Raw genomic sequence first — 20,185 nt, 5'->3', positions numbered from 1 at the left:
TTTTAGCACTTGTTTTGCGCTTATGAAATATTTTACCGTCCATGTTAACAAGCATGTAAATTAAAACTTTGTTGACTCTGACTCTATGAATAAATAAGTCAATTAAAGTCTGTAGACACTAAGACACAATTTAAAAATAAAACAATTTTTTTATTTTGTCTGTTTCCTATCACTTTTCATAGACTTGCTTAAGAAATATTAAAGCCATGTTAACAAATAAAATGAAAAGCGGAAGCTGAGTGACTCTGTAAATAAGCAAAAGTCTATAAACACTGATATTGTTTTTACAGCCTAGTTTCAAGCCGATGTTTAAAAAATATATAGGCTATATAAGCGAGCCTTTATTTTCAGTGAGGTAAGATGATTTGTCAGTCTTGGTCTTAGGTCGAGTGATTATTGAACAGAGGCCAGATTGCTCTCACTGGATCATATCCATGCACTATGCTCACAGAGACACCTGTGTTGGCGCCACTTGAGTTTACAGAAGATATTTAACATGAGTGGAGGGGATACCGCGCCCTCTGCTGGTTGCTGTTTTGTATTGTGGTTGCCAGCTGTAATTACAGTAATATTCTTAATAAATATTTTTTTAACAAAACAGTTAAAAAGTAAAATAATGTTTAGACGGTGTAGCCACAGTAGAGATTATACTGTAACATAGACGAAAATCAGTAAATAATAGTCTATGAATTTTGAGAAATATTTCAATGTTGTTCAAATCAGTGTAACACATATGCAATTATATCGCTGCAGCAGACCTTCATGACTGTCGTGACTTTTAAATAAATACAATAATAATAATAATAATAATAATAATAATAATAATAATAATAATAATAATAATAATAATAATAATAATAATAATAATAATGAAAACGTGTATTCAAGGTGTAAGGGACATATTTCACTACACTTAAAAATAAAGGTTCGAAATGGGCGTTTTAGGATCAGTGAATAAAAGGTTGGATTCTTCATCGATGCCTATAAAGAATCTTTGTTTTTAAGAGTGTACTTTTTGCTTTATGCTTAGACATTTTAGAGTTGTTCAATTAACGCTTTTTGTAGAAAATGGCAAACGTTTTTCAAATAACCAATATGTATATTTTGAATTAGATCCTGAACATTTATCGAGTCCATGTCGAAAGTGCGGCTGACGATGGTGTGTCGATGATGCCCCTGTTCGTGGTGCTGAAACCTCCAGGCGTTCGTCCTCCCTCCCTCCATCTCTCTCTCTCTCTCTCTCTCTCTCTCTCTCTCTCTCTCTCTCTCTCTCTCTCTCTCTCTCTCTCTCTCTCTCTCCCCCCTTTCCCTCTCCCTCTGCTCCTCTCTCACACGCACAGAATCCTCTGTCATGGCGTCTTCCAACAATGTTACTCCCACCAACTGTAGCTGGTGGCCCATATCAGCCATGGACGAAGATGGCAAAATCACAGACGGAGAGGAGAGTCACGAGCCCACGATAGAACACAAGCCATACTCCAAAGACAGGCTCGTTCTGTACCACTGGACTCAGTCCTTCAGCTCTCAGAAGGTAAGAAAAACACAGCATGAAAATGGTGGGTGAATCTATACTATGCAGTGGGACCAGTAATGCCAGACAGATAATATTGCGCTTTCTCTGGACCGACGCGTGTTTTATTGGCCTAACGTTACCTGTCTGTGCCGGCCTTTATGAAGACATCACGAAACCTCAGCAGAAGATGATGAACATTTTGACTTGACTAGTTCTAAGTAAACCGCATCTCAATATCATCGATCAGTTATATCCATAGTGTCTGTCAGACTGATTTAGGGGCACATGAATAGCGGATTTAACTGTATACAATGGCCACAAAGCTATTGTTAAGAGTTGTGTGTTGCTTTGCTCTGGTGGATGATGGAACTCTAAATTATTCATTAAAACGAGGCAGCTTTGTGAAAAACAAACGGTGATTTCGTATTCTGCTGTCAAATTTCAGTCAAGGTCTTCTGTGTCCCTCATGGATGTGTGTACAATGACTTAACAAATAAAACAGGCACAAACTTTTACTATATGTGTTATTATAGGCATTTTATTAATTTTATTATCATATCAGCAAAAAAAGATTACATTTTATTTTATTATAAATTCCTTTTGGCCAGTGTTTTCATCTGCTCCCTGCCGTGTATATGTGTATATATATATATATATATATATATATATATATATATATATATATATATATATATATATATATATATATATATATACACATATACACACACATATACACACACATATACACACGCATAAACACAAAAACACCACACATTTGTGTGTGTGTGTGTGTGTGTGTGTGTGTGTGTGTGTGTGTATATATATATATATATATATATACACACACAATCTAATAAAATAATATATATTATATAGATTATGCATAAATATGTATTATGTTTTACATTTTTATATATATATTTATATGCATTTGTGCATGTTTATGCATGTTATGCATTTTAATAAATATGAATAAATACATTATTTTGAAATAAATACATATACATAACATTAATTAAATACAATATAAATGTCACACATTTACACAAACACACAGTAAATGTATTTTATACACTAGTATTTATATGAATATGAAATATGATAGAATGTTTTTTTTTTTTTAAATCAAACTGCATACATGCACACACAGTATATTTATATATGGTTTACTGTCCTTTGTCTTTCTTGTAGACATCTTGTCGTGTCATGACCTTGAGGCTAGTAATGGCTAAATGGCTAAATATGTCAACCCTTTTTTTTAAAGGGAATTCAAACTTCAACATATATTAAATGTTAAACATTGCATGCGGTGCCACAATGCAATTTCTTAACACATTCTTTGTCTGATAAATAGTTTATTCTAATAAAAAAGTCACTGATTCAAAATGAAAAGGGCCCAATATTTGGTGGAATGACGCACCAGGGGTCAGGCTTATTAATTGTTGTGCAAGAGATGCCTTTCTCAACAGTAAGTCTGCTCTTGCTGTTTGTGATTTGAATGAATGTCATGTGTTACCTAAGCCAAACCTGACTCCTGTCCTGACAACAATATTAAATTGCCCAAAACATTGGTGAAGCTCAGATCGCAAAGTGATTCATTTTGCTGATTACAGTAGTTACAGACTTGCATGGAAAGCTGAGCAAAAAATCAATGACCTACCAAATCCATCGCCTATTTACTGACTGAGAAATACAGTTAAACATGGGAAAGCATTACACCATTGAGTGTTTTTCTCTTGATGCCCCAGAGTAATGAGCTTTTGACTGCTTTTTATAGAAATATTAATTGGAGAACACTTACTGGGGATGAGCCTCAAAACAGCCCTGTCATCTCAGAAAATGGATTGGCTCTGCTGACCTTTCAATATCACTGCCGTGTGCCTTTGTTTTTGTGATGAATTGTATTGTACCAATGTATCTTCTTGACAAAGCTGTAAAAAGTTAAGCCAGGGCTGCCAACTTTTGCGTTCACAAAGGAGTGAGAATGGGGGAAGGGAGGGATTCGATTCATAAACTTGCGATTCGATTTCAATAACCATTAATTTGAATATAGTGTACATGTAAATTAGGGAAAAACTCTAATGTTGTAAACACAGGGAACTCTGCACTGTAAACTTGAATACGCTGACTTAATTATTTATTAAAAATAATAATTTGTCAATAAAGTTAAGAAACTGAACGTTTAAGCAAAACTTGCATATTTTTATTTTGTACTCATACATTTTAACTGCTCTAAACTTGATATATTTAAGTACGCTAGTTCATACATTTAACTTAAAAATATCATCTAATCTCACATTTTCTGTAGTGGAAACTAGCTTTAACTAGTTAATTTAATAAACATATATCTGTACTCAAACTAAGCTTGTACTCGTGCTCTACTCCTCACCATGATGGAAACCCTTAAAAAAGTCCGTAAAAATAGGGCACAATGTACTGTATAAATATGAAGGAATTTTCCGGATTGAGGTTTTACCTGTATTTTGAATTACACATTGCATTAGTTTGTGTTTTAAGGCTCAACGGAAATTTCTGTAAAATAATGAAATTTCGGAAATTTCTGCAGAAAATTACCAGTACATTTTCCGTTTTTATTTTTTACAGTGAACTCTTCTAGACTAGCATTACAAAACATTAAACAATCACCACCTTAACATTAAACTTGCACAAAAAAAGTATAATAATATAACGTAATTTTGGCCTTTACTGTCACTTTTGAGTGTCATGGCAAAGCATGCTGGGAAATAGAAAGCCCAGTTTCAGTTAAATTTTCAGTTTTTTAACTTTCAGTTAAAAAAAAAGTTAGTGTGTGTCTCAATCAGCTGCCTATAGTTCAGTAGTCAGGGCACTGATCAGGACATAAGTCAATGGGCTGACTCTCTGATCAGTGCCCTGACTAGTGAGCTGATTGAGACGCACCCATAGTATTAATTATAAGAAACAAGTTCATAACACTCAATGAACAATGAAACAATTCAGATTACTTAAAATGTGTCAGTTTTGAGAATTTACAAGAAAAAGAAAGTACTAAATAAACACTAATTTGCGTTGGCTCTACTCTAATCAATTATTTTGAGCATTAGGGTTTATAGTGTGTAGATTGTTAAAGGTTTTAAACCTGATTTGTAGACAATTTCATTTAAGGCTATTTTTATAATAATAATGATATGATACATGATGATACATTTTAATGGTATTAGAGTAAAAATATAATGAAAATGTAATGTAGACCTAGTGCATAATATTTGGCAAAACAGAGCACATTTTTATTGCTAACAGTTTATGGACCATGAATGGCTTTTCTGAGGTAAATGTAACCTGCCATTGTTTACAGTCTTTTATCGGTTGAAACACTGATTGAGCGATTACAGGAGACACATGTAATCGATGATACATTTTAGTGAGTTGTACTGGTTCTTTCAACATACCGTCTGATGTTAATTCATGTTTATTTTACACTGTAACTAGTAGTAAAGAAGTAGAGAGGGGGATTAGTTCACATTAGTTCACGCCACATTAACAGTGCCAAAAATATTTTTATTTAAAAAAAAATTTCACTGTGTGAGAATACGTATGGCGTAAGACAAGTGTCATTTGAGTGATGGCAGCCCTGGTTAAGCTGTAATACTGGCTGAACCTTTTCCAGTTGATTATTTTGTGTCAGTTCAAATTCAGACATTGCAGAGTTGTTGTGAAGTGCTTTATCAGATGTGTCTATTGGCTTTGCAACACTTCCCAGGCCTCAGCGCAGTCAACGCTGAAAACAGTCGGACATTCATTAGGCATTGCTCAAGCTGCTGATTGATGCTTTTTTCACTCATCACTCAGTGCTCCTTGATTTATCTTGATCGATTAATCTGATTTTGTAGAATGTGACTGGATTGTATCTTTAATGCCGCTTTTAACCAGATCAGGAAGCAAGTATATACTCTTTAAATAGCTATCTGAATCACATTGTGTTGTTTAGCTCAATGCCAAAATGTCACGGCTTAGGATGCAAAATCTCTGAACAGACAGCAATGCATTTTCCCATATTCCCATGTTATGTTTTATTAATATAGTTTCTATGTGTATAGTTGCTATAGTTACTGCAGTAGACCTTTCACTCTTAGAAGAAATGATTCTAGAATCTTAAAGGGTTCTGTCAGGCGCTGCATTGAACCTTTCAGTGGTTCCCATCAGAACATTTTATAGATTTTGATCCATTTTAATCAGTTTTATGAATTAGGAAGCTTGTGAACACTTTATCATTTGACAGTATTAAGTATTGTTTAAGACATTTATCCTTATATTGAACCTTTGGTCCCACTTTACATTAGGTGGCCTTAACTTCAATGTACGTATTGGGTTGATATTGTATTGCAAAACACTTTGAATGATTCATTAGAATTTTAGTACATAGTATTTAAGGTCACCTAATATAAAGTGGGTCCGAACCTTTTTGACATAAATGGTTCTTTAAAATGAGGGTCTTATATAGAAGCCTATTTAACCTTTTTCACTTTTTTATTCAAACAGGCAGTTTAAACCTTGCATATTGAGTAAAAAATATTGAGTTATGTTTGGAGCCAAATAATAACAAGAAATTTAGACCTACATGATGATAAATCAGATGATTTATTTAATCTAATTTCTAACATCTGGCCAACCAGACATTTAAAGTTGATTTTAATGATTGTTAGATAGTGTTGAAAAAATACTGGTTTGTGTTTTACATAGCTGACATGAAGTGGGATCAAATGTCTCAATGTCTTTGCTATAATAAAATATATTTTATAACTTTTATTTGATATAATACGTTTCCTGCATTATAGATAATATTAGCAGCCATGCTATACTATTCATAATGTAAAGCTGAAAAGCAAAAAATTCCTAGTATTTGATATTTCATTTTAATGACATTTTCTTTGAATTATAAACATTTTAAAAAATTCTAAAACAGCCTTGAGGCAGCCTGATGTCATTATGATGTCCTGTGTGTGTTTTTTTCTGGCAGGTGCGTCTGGTGATCAATGAGAAAGGGTTGCTGTGTGAAGAACGGGACGTTAGTATGCCTCTCACTGAGCACAAGGAGCCTTGGTTCATGAGGCTCAACCTAGGGGAGGAAGTGCCGGTTTTCATCCATGGAGACACTATCGTCAGTGACTACAACCAAATCATTGATTATATAGAGACCAATTTTGTCGGAGGTATGGCAAACCACTTATTCATGACTGCAGAAATATACCTTGCTTGTTACAGTACCTAACCCTCTATGGCAGGGGTGTCCAAACCTACTCCTTGTCCTATAGTTTAGCTCCAACTTGCCTCAACGCACTCGCCTGGAAGTTTCTAATATGCCTATGGTGACCGTAATCGCCCCTTTTACCCTCATTCTCTATTTCCTAGTCCACTAATATAGCTCACTTAAGGGAAAGAATGAAAATGAGTGTTCCGGAAGGGCTGCCTCTTTTGCATACTTTGTGCTTGCTTTTTGAAAATTATTTAAATTTAACAAACTGACAGCTCCGGTTGTAATGATAAGATTTATCTTGAACTCTGTCGTGGAAACTAGCATGGATTAACCTTAACAAATCAATAATCAATTAAAAAGGAATGTATACCTTTATGTATAATACCTATGATATTACGCTGTAGCCACATTGGACCAGCGGTTTGGAAAAATGTCAGCCGTGGGCACCATCTTCTGGTCCGACGAGGAAATTAATTCGATGTGCGACTCTCACAGTGCATTATGTGTACCATTATGGTGATCAGTGTTTCCTTTAGTTGGGTAGTTTGACTTGACTTTTTAACATTAGTTTTTCTCTGGCTGCTGTTACTGTGTTTGTTATGGCAAGAAAAGCAAGAGAAAATTTGATCATATGATATTGTCCACTTGATAAAAAAGATATAATCATTAGCCTATATAGGGGTCTATTTCACTGATCCAGAATCGAATCTTTTGATATGCGATCATTTTGTATTATTATTATTATTATTATTATAGCAAGCCTATAATTACATTGTCCACTAAACATTTTGAACTCCAGCATCTATTAGAGTCACTCAGACATCAATATTCAGCATATGAATCTCAAAACATTTTGGTGTTTACTAATTTGACATTTGACATTTGACATTTGTCCAACATTGGATTTAAACGTCAACCCGACTTTCATTTTCACCCCAAAATCCAATGTTTGTCCGATGTACAGGATTACTATTTAGATTTAAAAAAAACATAAATCATAATTGTATAAACATACCATAATTATATTACTATACACAATTAGATATAAATAAATAATTTATAATAAATCCATCACAGCATTTTACTAACAATATTCACATTTTCTCAATTTACTGTAAAACTGTTAGATCTGTAAACATTGGCTTACCAGAAGTACAGAAATTGTTCTCTCTTTTCATTCAAAAATGATTCTGCAATTATATGTTATCTTATGTGTGTAGAAAGTTAAAGATAGGCCTGTGTAAGCAACACAAGCACTAAATCACCATCATTGTAGTGCACTACATTTTCTCTCACATGGTTGCATGACTATGTGTCATTTTGAATGTCTTCACAGTTTTCACAGTGTGGGAGTGTTTTCACTTTTCTGATCCAAGATCACTCACTCAAGTAATAAGAGCTGAGAGTGATCGCTCAATCTCTCAGTGGTCTTTAAGAGATTTAAACAGACTTCTGAATGATATTTGACATTTTAGAGTGTACAGACACTAATTTATTAGCAATCACATTTAGTCATGCTGCATTAGTTTTATGAAACTTGATTTTCATTTTGAACAAAGACTATTTGACTAACTTTTTGACATTTTATCTTTGACCAAAACATATATTTTGAAACTTATTTAAAAAAAATGAAAATCAAATTAAGACTATATGTTAAAATATTTAGGCTAAAGTAAATGTAAAAGTTGAATATTTAGATCATTGAAAATATTAAAATAAAGCCTAATACTCTGAATGTATAGTATAAAACTAAAAATATAAACCATTTTGCGTGACATGTAAAAGCCAGCTTGACATATACAGTATGATTCTCTTGTGAATGGTGTTAATGAGTTTATTTCCTTAAAGGAACACTCCACCGTTTTTAGAAATAGGGCTTATTCAACTTCTTTCCTATATGTAGATATGTGGGCAAATGCATTTTTGTCTCAGTACATGCATTATTTTAGTTTGGCAGGGTCACCGCTAGCTTAGCTTAGCATAATGAATGGAATCCAATGTTGCCAGCTAGCATGTCCTGAGTAAAAGTGATCCAAAAAAAAAAAAAAAACTAATTTCTTCTTGTGGCCTGCGTATTCACAACGAGTACAAATAGCGATGCAGATTAAGACTAAGCGATTTCCTAGGCAGATTTTGACTTGGGACTATATATGGGGAAGCGTAGGCAAAGCACTGCTACTTGGGCGTAGAGATATCATATCTCGCCTGTGCTTCCCCATAATATAGTCCCATGTCCCATGTCTCATCTGCCTAGGAAATCGCCTAGTATTAGTACTGTATTATGAATGCCAGGAGAGTAGTTGGCGATGTTACTTTTTAAGGAAACGCTACACTCCTAAAGACTGAACACATAATAGAGATGCACATGACATCACCATTTTCACTTATTTATGTTTTTGTAGTTTACACGGAGACGATAGCATGGGTACACGTTCAAACCTGTTTTCAAAAGTTAGTTGTTTCAGGCCCAAAACGCATAAATGGTTTTTATTTTTGATGTGTCAACTGCCCCTTAGACACAATGCAGATTTTCATGTTGTTTGTGTATTGGTGGTATGGCATTGTTCAGCTGTTTGTGTGCTAGAGCAATAGAGATATTTTGATTGTGTTTTTATCGGATGAATTGATCTTCCACAGTTGGAGAGCTGCAGGTCAGCATGCTGGAGGTGCAGAGCAGTGTAAAATGGGATACCCCTTTGTTTCATTCCCTATCTGCCATTAAACAATAACATTATGCTTATTTTTAGCAGACAGCTTTTTCTCACAAAATGTTTAACTAAATCTAACTTATTCAGTCTAGAGATTGGTCACCAAAGCATCTATAATAATTAAAAATATATATCTGTTAACATTTATCTATCTGTTTCCTTTCAGTGGCTTGTGATTTTTAAATGCTCCTTGCAAAAAGACAAGAAACTTTGACAGTTCAATTTATTGTTTTGCTCATATTTATATATTTGTGTTTGTTTTTGTATGAAAGGTGAATCATTGACCAATTAATAGAAATAAGGGACACCTGTTAACATTGCACCCCCTTTTATAGAAAAAAAGACATGGCATTATCACGATCTTATTTAAGAGAAGACACTTGACAGTTTGTTGTCTTCAGGATAATATACATTTGTTTGAATGACGTATCTTTATGATACAAAACTGAACTATGACAGCTAAGTTGACCTTATTGCTGTTTAGAAACTCAATTCACCTAAAGCTTCGAAATACTGACTTGTGATTTTATTTAGAGGAGACTCTAAAATGCTAACTGATGTTTATTCACATCTTCTAAGCATCCATTCAGTCAACTATCTCTATTTTCTTGGGCTATGTTCACAATGCATGCAAAAGTGGCCCAAATCTGACATTTTTGTTCATATGTGCCTTAGATCTCTCCATTCATGTTCAGTCTAACCCTGCACATATTTACAACTCTCCGGCTAGGATACATGACCAGATCAGAGGAGTCATGGGTATTTATGTATATTAAAATACTTTTATGTGTGTGTGTGTGTGTGTGTTCTTTGTTCTTTCAGACACAGTAGCCCAGCTGATTCCAGATGAAGGCACTCCATTGTATGCAAGGGTACAGCAGTACCGTGAGCTGCTGGATGGACTGCCCATGGATGCTTACACACATGGATGCATCCTGCATCCTGAACTCACAATTGACTCCATGATCCCAAAGTACGCCACTGCTGAAATACGTAGTAAGTGATCCTACAATTCAGTGCACCATTAATTCTAGAGATACTGTACAACATTGCAAAGACGTTATTTATTTTGTAAAATGTGTACTCTTAAAAATAAAGGAATAAAATATATCCAATTTCCATTGGCCATAAGGTTCTTCATGGAAGGAAAATGTTCTTTGGATTAATATTTAATAATTGAATAATTATTAAATATTGAATATTTAAAATTAGGGATGGCACAGAAGCCTAAACACGGATTCGGAAAGGTGCGGAAAATGAATAAAGCATTCTGCAGAGCCCCTAGGGACATGTTTAGGCTTGCTGCGGTAGTCGGTTACAATTCAGTACATCAGATTTCACTTATCACATGAAGATAGTAAGGAGAGAGCACTGAAAGGATGATATCAGGGGATTTGGTGCACAGTAAATCCTAAGCATCATGACAAATATCTCGTAAAATGTGTGGCAAGTATCAGCATATACACAGTGTATGCATGATCGTGAATTCAGAAAAAAGCAAGCACACATTCAAATGCGATTTCAATACCCTGCATATTGATAGCAGCTCCCTAATGTCCACAAATTGTATACAATATATACCAATCAGGCATAACATTATAAAATTAATAACACATTATCTCATCACGACACCTGTTAGTGGGTGAATATTTTGCCCTCAAAGTTACAAAGTTAATGTGTTAGAAGCGGTAAAAATGGGCAGACATAAGGATTTGAGTGAGTTTGACAAGGGCCAAATTGTGATGGCTAGACTGGGTCAGAGTATCTCCAAAACTGCAGCTCTTGTGAGGTGTTCCCGTTTTGCAGTGGTCAGTATCTATCAAAAGTGGTCCAAGGAAGGAACAGTGGTGAACCGCCGACAGGGTCATGGACGGCCCAGGCTCATTGATGCACGTGGGAAGGCTGGCCCGTGTGGTCCAATCAAACAGACGAGCTCTTGTAGCTCAAATTGCTCAAGAAGTTAATGCTGGTTCTGATAGAAAGGTGTCAGAATACACAGTGCATCACAGTTTGTTGCGTAAGGGGCTGTATAGCTGCATCCCACTCAGGGTGCCCATGCTGACTCCTGTCCACCTCCAAAAGTGCCAACAGTGGGCACGTGAGCATCAGAACTGGACCACGGAGCAATGGAAGAAGGAGGCCGGGTCTGATGAATCGTGTTTTCTTTTACTTCATTTGCATTTACATTTATGCATTTAGCAGATGCTTTTATCCAAAGCTACTTACAACTGAGGGGACTTACATCCTGTGGATAACCGTGTGCGGGTGTGCAGCTTACCAGGGAACACATGACACCAAGATGCACTATGGGAAGAAGGCAAGCTGGTGGAGGCAGTGTGATGCTTTGGGCAGTGTTCTGATATTAGGAAGGTGTTATGCCTGATCATTGTAATTACCCAATTATAATATTGCAAGAGAAAGCAAAAGCATTAAAATATATTTTTCCTCCCATCTCATATTTTTTTCCCCATCACCATGTTCCTTTAGGGGCTCGGTAGAATGCGTAATTTCCTTTCCAAACATGGTATTCAGCTTCAGGTGCATCCCTATCTTAAATTCTTTGGGAACCCAAAATAGTTATTCTGTGGCATCACTGCGAAAACCCCTGGTAACACTTTATTTGAAGGTCCACTTTAGACATGATATCAAAGACTTGGATACATCAAAGACTTGGATATATCAAGACGGTGCACTCATTACTATGAATGGGAGAAAGTGTAATGCGCTATATGGCAAAATATATCCCGTCTTTTAAATAAAAGAGCCAATCGCCAGTTTGTAAAGTCACTCTGTCACTGTAGCTGCTGTTAGAAGCTCCGGTTGTTTTAGAAACAGTCCGTTTCTGAGACACACGCTTACTACTACTGACTATAAGTAACTTTTGCAAGTACATGTCAACTTATTCTGCTAACCCTGACCTAACTGTCTACTATGATCTGCTTATATTCTAATGAGAGTTAGTTGACATGTAGTTGCAAAGTTACCTATACCGGTAGTTACAGTATTGTTCAAAATAATAGCAGTACAATGTGACTAACCAGAATAATCAAGGTTTTTCGTATATATTTTTTTATTGCTACGTGGCAAACAAGTTACCGGTAGGTTCAGTAGATTCTCAGAAAACAAATGAGACCCAGCATTCATGATATGCACGCTCTTAAGGCTGTGCAATTGGGCAATTAGTTGAATTAGTTGAAAGGGGTGTGTTCAAAAAAATAGCAGTGTGGCATTCAATCACTGAGGTCATCAATTTTGTGAAGAAACAGGTGTGAATCAGGTGGCCCCTATTTAAGGATGAAGCCAACACTTGTTGAACATGCATTTGAAAGCTGAGGAAAATGGGTCGTTCAAGACATTGTTCAGAAGAACAGCGTACTTTGATTAAAAAGTTGATTAGAGAGGGGAAAACCTATAAAGAGGTGCAAAAAATGATAGGCTGTTCAGCTAAAATGATCTCCAATGCCTTAAAATGGAGAGCAAAACCAGAGAGACGTGGAAGAAAACGGAAGACAACCATCAAAATGGATAGAAGAATAACCAGAATGGCAAAGGCTCAGCCAATGATCACCTCCAGGATGATCAAAGACAGTCTGGAGTTACCTGTGAGTACTGTGACAGTTAGAAGACGTCTGTGTGAAGCTAATCTATTTTCAAGAATCCCCCGCAAAGTCCCTCTGTTAAAAAAAAGGCATGTGCAGAAGAGGTTACAATTTGCCAAAGAACACATCAACTGGCCTAAAGAGAAATGGAGGAACATTTTGTGGACTGATGAGAGTAAAATTGTTCTTTTTGGGTCCAAGGGCCACAGGCAGTTTGTGAGACGACCCCCAAACTCTGAATTCAAGCCACAGTACACAGTGAAGACAGTGAAGCATGGAGGTGCAAGCATCATGATATGGGCATGTTTCTCCTACTATGGTGTTGGGCCTATTTATCGCATACCAGGGATCATGGATCAGTTTGCATATGTTAAAATACTTGAAGAGGTCATGTTGCCCTATGCTGAAGAGGACATGCCCTTGAAACGGTTGTTTCAACAAGACAATGACCCAAAACACACTAGTAAACGGGCAAAGTCTTGGTTCCAAACCAACAAAATTAATGTTATGGAGTGGCCAGCCCAATCTCCAGACCTTAATCCAATTGAGAACTTGTGGGGTGATATCAAAAATGCTGTTTCTGAAGCGAAACCAAGAAATGTGAATGAATTGTGGAATGTTGTTAAAGAATCATGGAGTGGAATAACAGCTGAGAGGTGCCACAAGTTGGTTGACTCCATGCCACACAGATGTCAAGCAGTTTTAAAAAACTGTGGTCATACAACTAAATATTAGTTTAGTGATTCACAGGATTGCTAAATCCCAGAAAAAAAAATGTTTGTACAAAATAGTTTTGAGTTTGTACAGTCAAAGGTAGACACTGCTATTTTTTTGAACACACCCCTTTCAACTAATTGCCCAATTGCACAGCCTTAAGAGCGTGCATATCATGAATGCTGGGTCTTGTTTGTTTTCTGACAATCTACTGAACCTACTGGTAACTTGTTTGCCACGTAGCAATAAAAAATATACTAAAAACCTTGATTATTCTGGTTAGTCACATTGTACTGCTATTATTTTGAACAATACTGTAGCATGCCTAAAGTGGACCACTGAAATAAAGTATTAACCAAGCCCCTTTTTAGAATCTATATTTTTAAGCATGTTAAAAGCAAAATCAGATTCTTTACAAAAACCTGCTTAGTCTGGAAATCAAGCAAATCGCTGTCTCAAATGTTGACAAGTGACATCCTCTCACTAAAGCGCTCTAATGCTGGCCTGTTTATTCAGAGTTCATCGATATTCAATCCAGTGTAAGTCCGCATTGCTCACCTTTTTCCTAACGTGCCAGTACAGTCTAAATCAAGCCAAAGAGTTGATCCAGCCAATGTATTGCAGCATGATAAACTGTCAAGGAAACCCAGCATAATTGCAAATAAATCTCTTTTATGTTTATAACTTGGAAGGAGTCCCTATGTTAGGTGTTGTTTTTCATGGTCACTGCTTTGATTTTAAGTGTAAAGTCTTATTAAATCCCTCATTACTTGTCAGGAGCATTAAAGCTATGCAGAAATTAGTGTCAACTCACAGTGTGCCACCTGACAGTTACAGTATTAACCATTGTACATATAACTCATCGTGAAGGAATACAAGACCCGGATAACTTTACACATATCTGGGTTTTACATTGTAAATATGTAAGCAGATGAAAGCTCTCTTACTGACGTAGACATTCTGATCTGACTTCTCTTAGGACATTTGGCCAATGCAGCTTCTGAACTGATGAAGCTGGACCATGAAGAACCCCAATTGACAGAGCCATACCTCTCCAAGCAGAAAAAGCTCATGGTAAGCTAGCAGTTTTACATGCATATATGTTTGTGTATCACAATCGTAGCTGAGATATGCTATTTTAGTTGAAATATGAGATATATATATATGAATATTGCCGACTTAATCGGAAAATGAAATAATAGCTTTTCTTGGTCTTGAATACTTACATTTTGTAGGCAAAGATCTTGGACCACGACAATGTGAACTACCTGAAAAAAATTATTGGAGAGTTGGCAATGGTGCTAGACCAAGTAGAGGCAGAGCTGGAAAAAAGAAAACTGGAATATCAAGGTGTGTTTTCTGTTGAAGTTGATTTTTCTCATAATTTATCGTATATACAAATAAAATAATCACAATAAAATTAATTATAATAATCTTATTTTGTTATTTTATTTTTAAAAAGCATTAAATAACCTTATTTTAACATTAATGATTATGTTTAAAAACGATTTAGTATTTGATTAAAACAAAAAAAACATTAATACAAATATAACAAAGGTTACTTTATTAAAAACAAGTTTTTTTTTACTGCATATTATATATATATATATATATATATATATATATATATATATATATATATATAATATAAATATAAACACATATAAATATATATATATATATATATATATATATATATATATATATATATATATATATATATATATATATATATATATATATATATTATTAAAGATTTATGGTAATTTTTCTTGGTGCATTTGTTAATCTGTATTCGCTTTGAGAACCGTTGTTTCCGATTTTTCTTTTTAAACAAAACCTACAAGATGTCTTTCCTGTCTACACAGGTCAAAAATGTGAATTATGGCTTTGTGGACCTACTTTTACACTAGCTGATATTTGTCTTGGAGCCACATTGCACAGGCTCAAGTTCTTGGGACTCTCAAGGAAATACTGGGAGGATGGGAGCCGGCCGAACCTGCAGTCGTTTTTTGAGCGGGTGCAGAAGCGCTACGCTTTCCGCAAGGTGTTGGGGGACATCCACACGACCCTGCTATCTGCAGTTCTACCCAATGCATTCCGAATGGTAAAAAAGAAGCCCCCCTCCTTCTTTGGGGCGTCCTTCTTAATGGGCTCTCTCGGGGGGATGGGCTATTTTGCCTATTGGTTTTTAAAAAAGAAATACATGTAGTGAATGTGCTCCTGTAGTGTTTTGTGTCTGTGTATCTGTGTGATGTTCGAACTTTTCGGTAACACTGTTTTACGAGAGCAGGAAAATCAAGACAATATACAGAGGTTAACACTATTACTTACTTGGGTGAATACTTAAATAAATATATAATGAGAACATTCCAAGACTAGGAATTCTTCTTAACAGCACCTTCTCTGGTAATTGATGCCTTCATTTTTTTTTTTTTTTTTAACTGATTTCTTTTATTCATATTTGGCTTGCAAAACTATATTATGTTGTTCTGTCTGGATTATAAACACTACACATTCTGACATTTAGGACACCTTTATTCGATTATAAGGTATAGCACAACAGCCAAATAAACCTTAAGTGTACTATAACCTACATTTCTAATTAATGTTTATTAAAGGTGCAGTAAGTGATTTCTGAGAAAAGCCCTATCCCAGATGGCACACTTGCAGTCATGTGGACTAACAATAGCTGTCACGTGCGCATCTCCGTTGAGTCCACAAGACCGCAGGGTGTCCCGTTTGTCGTTTTAGAAGGATGCTCGCCATGCCCACTTTTCAGCTGATATGCATCCTCATTGCACACTTTTGCGGAGCCCGCAAGTCTGCAAGTTCCGGAGCAGGCTTCTACCATGTAAATATGGACTTTGAGGAAGGTCGTGAGACCTTAGGGTTCCCATTTAGGACAGGGCCAAACACTGCTGATATTTGAATTAAACCCAATCAAACACACCCCTATCTTTATTGCTCTGCCCCCTAGGCTGTGGTCTTTAGCGTCCTAGTTAGCGCGCACAACTCCCATGCCTGAAACACCAGCTCGAATCCTGCTCAAACTGGTTTGTGTCTTGCTCATAGTGGGCGTGTATAACCGGAGGGGTTATATTGGTGCCTTGACCCGGATGGCCATTTCGTGAGAGCTGTGAAGGTAAACCCCACTACCCTGATCTCAAGAGGCACACTAGTGACTAACGCTAGAGGCTGCAGTGTTTACCTTCCAGTTTCCAGCAGGACACCAGCTCCAGACAAACCATGACACTCAAAACTGCCCGGTTACTATAGCTAAGAAGCTAAGATTACAACAATAATATATCTTGCTTCTGTGAAACAGAAAACATAACCTCTTCATCCGTTTTCAGGCCATTGGTCTCTCCAGCGCTGGAAAGCGTTTAAAATATTAAAGCTCTGGCCTGATCATAGCTTTTCTTCTTCCAGTGACATCCTCTGACCCTTTCTCTTTTGTAATTTCATCTCTCTTTCTAGAGTCTTTCTTCAAATCTCTCTCTCTTGCTCACACTCTCATCATGTGTGGACACGCCCCCTACTGCTGATTGGCTACAAGTGTGTTGTGCTACTCAGTCCTATCCACTTTCAACAGAATTTCTCAGAAATTGCTTACTACGTCTATACTGTGAATTCCTAATGAAGCATCTTTTTTAAGTATGATCGGCCATTGATGGGTTTCCAAACACTTTGCACTTAAAAGACTCAATTATGAGACTATTCTGTAAAACTTATCAGCATTCAGTCATTCAAATTTTAGTGCACATTTACACGTAAAACACTGTTCATTAGCAGAATCCAACATGTTGCAATTTCCAGTTCTAGCAAATATTTCACAGGCCTACATTTTCAGAATATTACACATCAAGAAAACAGAAAACAATAAAGAGAACAGAATGTGTTCCTCATACAAGACTGCCAATCTAAGCATTTTCGTTCCTATGTAATTGTTTTTTGTTTTTTTAATCATCACTAGCAAAATTTCTCTACAAACCACAGGATGAGTAAAGTTTTTTACTTGAAATGTAGGTGGTGTAGAAATGTGAATGTGAAGTGCCAGCTCCGAGTGTAAAAGATACTGAGACATCTGGTATGAAAACAAAACACACAAACACTGTTTTATTCAGTAGAAAAACTAGGCTTATAATAAAAATCCAATGGACATTTAAACTAGTATACCGGTATCCATTTTTTAAGCATGCAACTGTTTGATGCAATGGGTTTATAACCAAAGACAACGACAGTTTTTTTCTTTCTTTGTAAGTTTTCAGTAATGTTCAAAAAAAAAGAAGAGCTTGTGTACATTCTTCTTCTCATGTCATCTTAATTTGATTTACAAAAAAACTGTGAAACACCATTAAATGTTTGCCAGCAAACACAAGAAATATAACTGAATTATATATATATATATTATAAGAGAGTTCTATATCACCTCACACACAAGCCATATACAACTGTGCAGATGTATTAATATCAATACTGTTATTATTTCATTTTATGTACTGCCAATGGTCATTTTCAATACTATAACTACAACAAATGTACAGTACGTCTGAGATTAGGTTCTCAACACCTTGAATCTCATAAATACTTAATCTGGAATGTTGGATATAAACTGCAATAAATGGCGATCCCTACTCTAAAACAGAATGACTGGAAGTTAAATTAACACGTGAAAACTATTGATGTCTGTGGTCATTAGACTTCACAATAGACTCTTTTATTTTGTAATTTTTATTTTTATATATTTAAAATATGCATTTATTTACAGTGCTTTCTAAGATGTTTGTTCATGAGCCTTAATTTGTTCAGTTGCCATCGATTTCAATAAACGAAACTGCTTACCTTAACCTCTTCGTATTGTCTGTGTGCAGTACAAGCTAGATATAAAATTCTCATGTATTACAAAAACAGCTGATGAATCAATGAAACAAATGCATATTTCTTTTAATAAGAAATACATTGGACTCTGCAGCATTTCTGTAGCTCAAACAGTAGAGCAGTGTCGTCAATGCATGAATTTGAGTTTGATGCATGAATTGATAATCTATACTGTACCTTGAATGCATTAAAGGGTTAGTTCACACTAAAATTACAGCTCTGTCATTAATTCCTCACTCTCATGTTGTTTCAAATTTGTAAGACCTTCATTCATCAAATTAAGATATTTATATTTTTTATGAAATCCGACAGCTCTCTGACCCCTCCATAGACAGCAATGTAACTAACACTTTCAAGGCCAAGAAAAGTAGTAAAGGCATCTTTAAAATAGCCCATGTGCCTCCAGTGGTTCAATCTTAATGTTATAAAGCAATGAGAATACTTTGTGCACAAAAAACAAACAAAAATAACTTTATTCAACAATTTCTTCACATCTGTGTCAGACTCCTATGCAGTTTACGTATGCGCTGTGGAGCTCATGTGAACAGCTTTGGCCATTGGGAAGCCGGAGTTCTGGCGTAGCTCGGACATAACTCGGAAGCGCTGGACTGTATTTACTACGTCAACAGCGTAGGAGACTGACACAGAGGTGAAGTAATTTTTTAATAAAGTTATTTTTGTTTGTTTATTGCACACAAAAAGTCTTCTCGTCGCTTCATAACATTAAAGGAAGTGTATCTAAGATTGTGGCCAAAACTGGTACTGCAATCACTACAATCAAATGACTGTAGAGCAGTGTATTCCCTCTCCCCCCTGACTCGAGGTTGCCAGATAGGCTGCAGGATCAGCAGGAACGTGTAGCTGCAGCTGTGGTTACTCGGAGCAGAGATGCCAAAACATTACTGACTTCGTGATTGGTAGATAGGTGGAGGGCGGAGCTTCAGGCCAAAACACAACATGTCAACATCAACATCAGTGGAGGGCTGCAAAAACAACTTTTAAATGACAATATCCTGGCCGGACTACTGTTGTCAGTGATATAAGTATTTGAAATTAACATGATTTCTGTTTTATGTCTAGTGACATATCAAGGCCATTTTATGATTAATTGAAATACATTTCTTACAGTTCCTTTAAGGTTGAACCACTGGAGTCACATTTCTGGGCCTTGAAAGTGTTAGTTGCATTGCTGTCTATGGAGGGGACAGAGTGCTCTTGGATTTTATCAAAAATATCTTAATTTCTGTTCCGAAGATGAACAAAGGTCTTACGGTTCTGGAATTACATGAAGGTAAGGTTAATTTTGGGTGAACTAACCCTTTAATGCAATGTAAATTGCTTTAAAGCATCTGCATTGTACACTTAAAAGCAAATGTATTTCAATTGCAATTTAAATGTAAAATTACAAAATCACATTTCATTTATTTGCCGTTCATATTCCTATTCAAATTAAGTGTAAAATATCCCAAAATATTTTAATTTAAATAATCTGGTATCGCTTTTCTAGATGGATGTCTTACTTTTTTTTTATTAA

At 35.7% G+C, this 20,185-nt stretch overlaps 1 protein-coding gene across 1 annotated transcript; it reads left to right on the top strand.

Moving 5' to 3' along the window:
* The first annotated feature begins 1,263 nt into the window (after positions 1-1,263).
* Positions 1,264-18,553, top strand: gdap1l1 (ganglioside induced differentiation associated protein 1-like 1). Its single transcript, XM_067445732.1, has 6 exons — positions 1,264-1,531; positions 6,513-6,705; positions 10,280-10,453; positions 14,750-14,844; positions 15,006-15,120; positions 15,639-18,553. Exons 1-6 carry the CDS (start codon positions 1,352-1,354, stop codon positions 15,980-15,982), a joined length of 1,101 nt encoding a protein of 366 aa, XP_067301833.1. The 5' UTR covers positions 1,264-1,351; the 3' UTR covers positions 15,983-18,553.
* The last annotated feature ends 1,632 nt before the right edge of the window (positions 18,554-20,185 follow it).

This window comes from Pseudorasbora parva, chromosome 6 (genome assembly GCF_024679245.1).
Source record: "Pseudorasbora parva isolate DD20220531a chromosome 6, ASM2467924v1, whole genome shotgun sequence".
Lineage (NCBI taxonomy): Eukaryota > Metazoa > Chordata > Actinopteri > Cypriniformes > Gobionidae > Pseudorasbora > Pseudorasbora parva.
The sequence above is the reverse complement of the archived record's forward strand: the minus strand, read 5'-3'. Positions and strand labels throughout refer to the sequence as shown.

Coding starts and splice junctions, on each gene's coding strand:
- gdap1l1 (XM_067445732.1), top strand. CDS start 1,352: ATGGCGTCTTCCAACAATGTTACTCCCACCAACTGTAGCTGGTGGCCC. Junction 10,454..14,749: donor CGCCACTGCTGAAATACGTA/GTAAGTGATCCT, acceptor GACTTCTCTTAG/GACATTTGGCCAATGCAGCT. Junction 15,121..15,638: donor AAGAAAACTGGAATATCAAG/GTGTGTTTTCTG, acceptor CTGTCTACACAG/GTCAAAAATGTGAATTATGG.